The following is a 7,578-nucleotide window of genomic DNA, read 5'->3' as shown; positions in this document are numbered from 1 at the left end:
GAATGTGTGGTTGAGAGTATTTCTCTTATTCAATAGATAGAATTTAATTGATAAGAATTAAAATGTATGGTTGAGAGTATTTCTCTCATCCAATGGATAGAGATAGAATTTCTTGGTAGATAGAATTTAGTTTTCTGATCAACTATGTATCTTGTATGGTGAGTACTATAAATACTCCCCCTGTATTCTTGTTTTATCATCCAACGAAAAATAAAAGTATAGAGTCTTCAAGTTGAAAGTTGTTCTTCATCTTCCTTTTCTTGTCTTCTCTAAAATTGTGAGTGATCCTCAAAAGTGTTGTAGTGTCTTTGTAGTGTGAATATAATACAAGTAATTTATTTACTTATTTATAGTCCAATTTATTTTTCTCGACATTCCCCTTCCTTCCCCTTCCCTCACCTCCTCCCAAACAGACAATTAGACTTCGGGCATGACTTCCTGTCCCAAGTCCTCAGTCCTCAAAATGAAGTGCCATGCATGCGTGCCATCCTCTTTATGGATATATACAGATTTCAAGCTTAAAAACGCCATTCAGGACAAGATATATAAAACTTCGGGTTGTCATTCATATATATATTTTTAGATATATGTGTTTGATCTGTGGTCTATTAAGCTTACAGTGTGTCGATATGTTAAGAATCAGTTTTGAAAGAAATGGAGTCCTCTGTGTTAAGAGAAAAAGGAAGATGTGGGAATATTTTTTTGCAGCTTTCGTTTGGAACAGTAGTGATTTTGGTATTTTCTTATGATCAGTTTCATCCAATTTCTTCATTATCGATATGGTTATCTAAAGAAAAAGCTTTCTTGGAGGGATGGCGAGTGACGATTATGACTTAATGGTGCATGCTAATTTACTTCTTTTCTTCTCCGTAATTTCAGTATATAATTTGAAGTTTATGCTCAAAAGAATTAGTTTTGTGCAATTTAATTAGTTTTAAAATTATTTAATATTCTATAAGTTAAAATATATAGCAATTTCATCCCTAACTTCCTCTCTTCTCTCGCGATCTTCTTTTCTTCGTTGTCGTCAATCACTAGACTTGGATTGTCACCAACCAACCTCTAGTCTAGTTCTTCCGATCTATCAGACCAGTTTCTTTGGCTCAAGTGAAATGGGTGCCAAAGCAAGGAAAGCTTTAAAGAGGGATGAAGATGAAGACATAAATTAAGCAAAGTAAGCTTTTTAAAAAGATGTTGTTTAAAGGCATAAAGCAAAGTAAACTTTTTAAAAAGATGTTGAAGAAGACAAAGTAAAGAAAGAAAGAAAAGCTTTTTAAAAAGTTGATGGAGAAAGACATCTTTAAATCGTAATTAATCTAAAAAATTAAAATGAAAAACAAATTTTTTTCTTACGTGAAATGAATTGAACCAATGTAAAAAGTAATTATTTTATCAAACACTTTCTTCAAAAGTCATTATAACTTTAATAAATTTCAGATATATATCAAATTAATTATATTGAACTCATGATACCCCTTTAATCTATTCATATTTTAAATTTTTTTAAACTTATACCAAAAATCATTAATGACTTTGAAGAAAAGAGCTCATATTTATTTTAAATTTACATCCTTGCATAATTATGATCTTCTAAATCCAATTATGATCTTGTTTTTTAATTTAGAATCTTAAAAAATAAAATAAAATAAAATAAAGTAAATAATAAGAGAACCTTAATTAAAAATAAAAACCTAATTTTTAATAGTTTATTTAGAAGAGAGAAAATATGAAAAATAAAGTGAATAAAAAAAGCTTAGATTTATATTAAATTAATATTGTTGCATTCCTAATGACCCACTAAATTTATTATTTTATTTTTTCAAATTTATTAATGAGTTTTGATTGGATTAAATCCATCTATATTCTTATTTTTAAATTTAGAGCATTTATAAACAAATAAAATAAAACTTAAAAATTACAAGGAAAACTTAACTTTTTTTTAATAGCTAATTAAAAAAAAACAACAACTAAATTAATACTATTCTACTCCTAATGACCCGCTGGGTAGATTCAATGAAATAACCACCCACGTCACTGCCATGGCGAGCTGGAATTTGTAAATAATCTTAATTATTGGAGAATGGAGACCCAACCCTTTTTAATAATTCATCAAAAAGAGAGACTTGAAGAAGTCGTCGCCCTGCAAAAATATTACTTCTATGTTCTCCTCCAAGCTGATATCTATCATTAGCCAGATCCACACCCAACAACTTGTGCATCCTTAATTCATCCGGAGCTATGGAAGCAGCTTTAGTGTCTGCTGCTTCTCGCTTCATGGTCCAGAATGTGTCAGATCTCCTCCAACTCGAGGAGAAACTCAAGGCAATAACTGCAAGTAACAAAACGAAGATGAAGAAGCTCAAGGAGTTGTCCACGATCATTGACAAGGTGATCCAAGATGTTGACTCCCGCCCTCTTATTGATGCTGCTGTGAAGAACTTGCTGACGAAGCTCAAATACTTGGCCTACGATCTCGAGGATGTTGTGGATTGCTACGACACCAAGGTCTTGCAGAAGCAGAGATCAAAAACTTTTTTAAGGCCGGTGCGTTATTTCTTCTCTTCTCATGATAATCAAATTGTGTTTAAGAGTAGGGTAGGTGGCATGATAAAAGCTATAACAGAAAGTCTGGATTCTATTTTGCTGCAAAAGTCCATTCTTGAAATTTTGCCACAAGGCAGTATCCGCATGTCGGAACTAAGTCTCCACAGAGAGACCCACTCCCGCAATAGTTTGGTTGTTATAGGGAGAGAACCAGAGAAGAATATGATTGTCGACATGTTAACAAAGGATGATGATGTTGAAAGCAGACATAGCACATTGAAGGTCATTACCATCGTTGGGATGGGTGGCCTGGGGAAGACTACACTTGCTCAGCTTGTTTTCAACGATGAGAAGGTGAAAGCTCATTTTGCAAGTTCGAAAATGTGGACAGTTGTTGGGGCTGAATTTGATCCTGCAAAGATAATGAAGTCTGTTTTACAACTGGCTACTGGTGCACCGGTCAACATCTCAGAAATAGAATTAGTGAGGCAGAACCTAGAAACAGCATTATCTGGGAAGAGATTTCTGCTCGTGCTGGATGATGTATGGAATGAAGATCAAGAAAAGTGGGAGGTACTGAAAGCAACCTTAATATGTGGGGCGAAAGGAAGCAAAATTTTGGTGACAACCCGTAGCCAAAAGGTCTCTTCAATTATGGGCTCATCCAATACCACCACCCACCAAATACAACAGTTGTCCAAAGATGATTGTTTGTCCTTGTTTCAACAATTTGCTTTTGGAGACAACGAAGCAGATGATCATCAAAACTTGATGGAAATTGGTGGAAAGATTGTTGAGAAATGTGGCGGTGTTCCTTTGGCTGCCAAATCACTTGGTAGCATGCTTCGTGGCACTCGAGATGAGACTTATTGGTCCTCGGTATTGAACAGTGAAATATGGCAACTCCAAGATAAGGAACAGAAAGTGCTAGCTGTACTAAAGTTGAGTTATGACACTCTCCCTCCACAGTCAAAGAAGTGTTTTGCATTTGGCTCCTTATTCCCGAAAGACTATAGGATGCAAAAGGATGAATTGATAAAGCTGTGGATAGCAAATTATGGCTTTATACATTCGGAAGGAAATTTTGATGCTGAAACAGTGGCCAACCGTGTCTTTGATGATCTTGTGTCGAGATCATTCTTTAAAGATGATCGTCGTGTAACCAAGTGCACGATGCATGATTTGATGCATGACTTGGCACGATCAATGTCTGAAAATGTATATTGGAATGTTGAAGACTCAGTGGAAGATATTGGAAACAGAACATATCATTTGCACCTATACTTGGCAGATATATCAAAAATTACTCAGGCCTTAGACAAGAAGCCATTGTACTTGCGTACCCTTATATTGAATTGTTGCAAATTATCTCTGAATGGCAATCTACTTAAAATTGACTTCTCAGAACTGAAATTCTTGCGGGTGTTAGATTTAAGTAACAATGAGATCAAGGAGGTGCCAACATCAATAGGAAATCTGATATATTTGAGGTACCTCAACTTATCAAGCAATTGTATTGAAGTTCTACCCGACTCCATTACCCTTCTCCCCAATTTAAAGTATCTCAATCTCAGTTGGAATATGGAACTTCAAGAGCTACCAAAAGATTTGGGGAATATGCAAAGCCTTCGAGATCTTAATTGCAGGCGTCATGATTTTCAAGATTTTAGGTTGACACACATGCCCCGGGGATTGTCACGACTAACTGATCTTCGAAGTTTACCTCTCTTTGTTGCTGGGGATGGAACTGACGCATGCCCAATTACAGAACTTGAGAAGTTAAAACTTCATGGAGAAATGGATATCATATTTTCCGAGAATTTTACTAATTACTCTTGTGGTGGACTAAAAATCTTGAAGAATAAAGACCTTAATAAACTATGCATAAAGTTTAATGGTTCAGAAAAATACGACGAGGCCATGTTGGATGATCTTTGTCCCAACACAAGCTTAAAGAAGTTGTGTCTAAAGGATTATGAGAGCCGACAATTTCCAGCATGGTTGATGGAGTCACAGTTGCCAAATTTGGTTGAAGTGAGCCTTAAATGCTGCTGTGGTTGTGAGCACATTCCTCCGTTTGGAGATCTACAGTTTCTTAAGAAGCTTGAATTATGCAAAATGGATGGCATCACACAGATGGGTGCTGAGTTCCATGGGGACGGAGGCTTTCCTTCCCTTCAAGAGCTCTGCTTGACTCGGATGGATAATCTAGAGGCATGGTCAAAGTCTGATGGTGACGATAAGTTGTTCCCTTCACTGCAGTTGTTGCGGCTTTCTGATTGTCTTAAATTGAAAATTATGCCGAGGCTTCCTACAATCCAACACCTTGAGATATCATGCTGTAGAGGGAGCCTACTCTCATGCATCGGAAGTCTGACTTCTCTTTCGGATCTCAAATTGGATAAGATGCACGACATGACATTTTTTCCAAGTGGTTACATCAGAAACCTCACATCCTTGGAGGAATTACAAATTACAGAATGCAGACAACTCCAATCTCTTCCTGGGGATGAAATGCAGCACCTAAAATTGCTTCGTTTATTGACCATTAAAGGTTGTCCGAGTATAATATTGCAGCTAGAAGAACTCGTACAAATCTTGAATTCAGTACAAGAGTTCCAAATACAGATTTGTGGCAACACAGTCGATTTACGTGGGCAACTGCAATCCTTACATACGCTCAAAGAATTGTGTCTACGCGGTGCACATGGATACAAACCGAAGTACGGAATCGCAAAATTAGAAATTTGTTGTTGTGATGATGAATTGGATCCACTGATGACAGCAGAACCAACAAGCAGTGTGCTAGAAAAACTATACATAGATGATTTTTCCAATCTCAGGACTTTGCCTCACTGGCTGCAGCATCTCAAGTCTCTTAGTTTACTATCAATCGAGAACTGCCCACGATTACAAAGTGTGCCTGATTTGAAGAATCTACCTATGTTGAAAAGTTTGAGGGTTTTCGATTGTCCAGAATTGGAAAGAAGATGCGAAAAGAAGACAGGCAAAGATTGACCCATCATCTCACATCTTCCCTGTGTTAATATTTAACAGCTCCTCGTATTCAACCGGACAGGGTTAGAAAGGTAAGTTAGAAAATCATTTAATTAGTTGAATAAAATAACAGTATTTCTATAGTTACACAACTAAACTGCTTGTTTGCTGGGATAGAACATGATTTCTTTTATATAATTATATATATTATTAAATAAAGTACTTATATCTTGATAAAATGTAACAATGGCACAATATGCTTTGTATGTAGCTTCCAAGACAAATATATTGTAATTCAAATGTGATCATATTGATCGGAATACTTCTAAAAGATAAATATCAATTATTCCTCCCATCCCTTAATCATTTGGCGTCGGTTATAGATTAATCCTATAATTTATTTCTCTTCATATAACGTTGAAACGGACCATGTGAAACACTTGAGGATAAACATCAATTCAATTATATATGTATAGTGTTGTTATCATCCTTTAATTTTTCAATATGATAATATTGATTTGTTTCCTTTAATCGTAGGATAAAAAGTCGAGGGAGCTGGCTGAGCATAAGATCATGGTTATTTTTTATAGGTGCATCTGATGTGCTTTATGAATTAAGTTGTTCGCATATATATGATTTATTATATATATGTCACATTACTACTTATTTTGTTGTGGGATGCATTGTGATTTTTCTCTTTTAAGGATTATTACTATGTTGTGTGGAATTTTTTTGTTGTTTTATGATGTATAATTATGTAATAAATAAACAATTTGATATTGAGTGACCGTTTTAATATAAGTTTATCTTAAATGTTTTGTTATTGAGATTCTTGATATATAATGCATCTCGAAGAGTGTAAAGAAATATATTTTTATTTCATTAAAATTTTAAAAATTTATTGATACTTGGATCGACACTTAAATTGAAACAGGATGATTAATACACTTTAAAACCGTTGGTATAGCTGTTATGTTTTTTTTGGTATAGCTGTTATGTTTTTTTTTTATTTACTTAAAATTTTATATCGATTGTTATGTTTAAAAGTACCAATAAATTTGATATTAGTTAGCTATTTTTAAGCTCTATTATAACTAGCTAGCCTTTAGAATCATAAAAAAAACTAAAATTTAATCTAATTAATTATAATCGAGGACTATATATATATATATATATATATTAAAACCCATAATATTAAATTTTCATTAAAACTTAAATATTTTGTTTACATTTGAAATTAAAAAAATAAATATAAGATAAATAACTAATATCAAAAACTACCATAATTCTTTATTTAAAATCTTGATTATAACGGTTCGTATTCAATTGCATTTAAACCTTTTGAACTAAACATACTAAAATTGTGGATACAATCATGGCTAAGGTGATTTAAGTTAAGGCAAATGAAATGAGACTGCACTTGTGTAACAAGTGTGTATGAAAAGTCGGTGCAAGTTGGAAGATCAAATGTAAGATAAGGAAAACTCAACATGGTCAAAGACTGTATTCCTAGTAAAAGGTAAAAACTCAAGTAGATCATTAGATCAGATGCAAGTGAAAAGTTCATACAGTTGGAAGACCGGATGCAAAGTAAAAAAAAAGTCCTAGAAAATCAAGGATCGGATTCTTGACAAAAGGTGGAAATTCGAGCAGATCATGATATTGGATGCAAGTTCAGATGAAGACCTAAAAATGAGAAAATTTTATACACATCAAGTATTTGGAAAAAAAAAAAGTAGAGAAGTTTAGGAGATTTCAGTCGTTAGAATGGTTAACAATAGATAAACAGTCGATTGATACTTAAAAAATAGAAGGCTTTTGTCTGGCTCTAATGCAAGTATCAGTCGACTGATGCTTTGTATCAATTGACTGATGTCAATCAGAAATCAAACAGAAGCCTGGTGGATTAGTTTCCTACAGATAGTGTCAATTTGATCCTTTCTGTAAACATCAAGATCCCCGACTCAGACATAGTCAGGGTCGAGATCTCAGCTGCAGTAGCAACCTCCCCTTTGTACAAGAGTCGAGTGCATATCG

At 34.2% G+C, this 7,578-nt stretch overlaps 1 protein-coding gene across 1 annotated transcript; it reads left to right on the top strand.

Annotated features, from left to right (window-relative positions):
* Positions 1-2,045: 2,045 nt before the first annotated feature.
* On the top strand, positions 2,046-6,335 carry LOC121989537 (putative disease resistance protein RGA3). The gene is made up of 2 exons (XM_042543637.1): positions 2,046-5,633; positions 6,079-6,335. The coding sequence occupies exon 1, from the start codon at positions 2,239-2,241 to the stop codon at positions 5,560-5,562; it is 3,324 nt and encodes a 1,107-aa protein (XP_042399571.1). The 5' UTR covers positions 2,046-2,238; the 3' UTR covers positions 5,563-5,633; positions 6,079-6,335.
* Positions 6,336-7,578: the final 1,243 nt, after the last annotated feature.

Source organism: Zingiber officinale, chromosome 6B (genome assembly GCF_018446385.1).
Source record: "Zingiber officinale cultivar Zhangliang chromosome 6B, Zo_v1.1, whole genome shotgun sequence".
Lineage (NCBI taxonomy): Eukaryota > Viridiplantae > Streptophyta > Magnoliopsida > Zingiberales > Zingiberaceae > Zingiber > Zingiber officinale.
Note: the sequence above shows the minus strand (reverse complement) of the source record. Positions and strands in the feature narration are given on the sequence as shown.

Excerpts from the sequence above, each read along its gene's own strand:
- LOC121989537 (XM_042543637.1), top strand. The coding sequence starts at position 2,239 with ATGGAAGCAGCTTTAGTGTCTGCTGCTTCTCGCTTCATGGTCCAGAAT.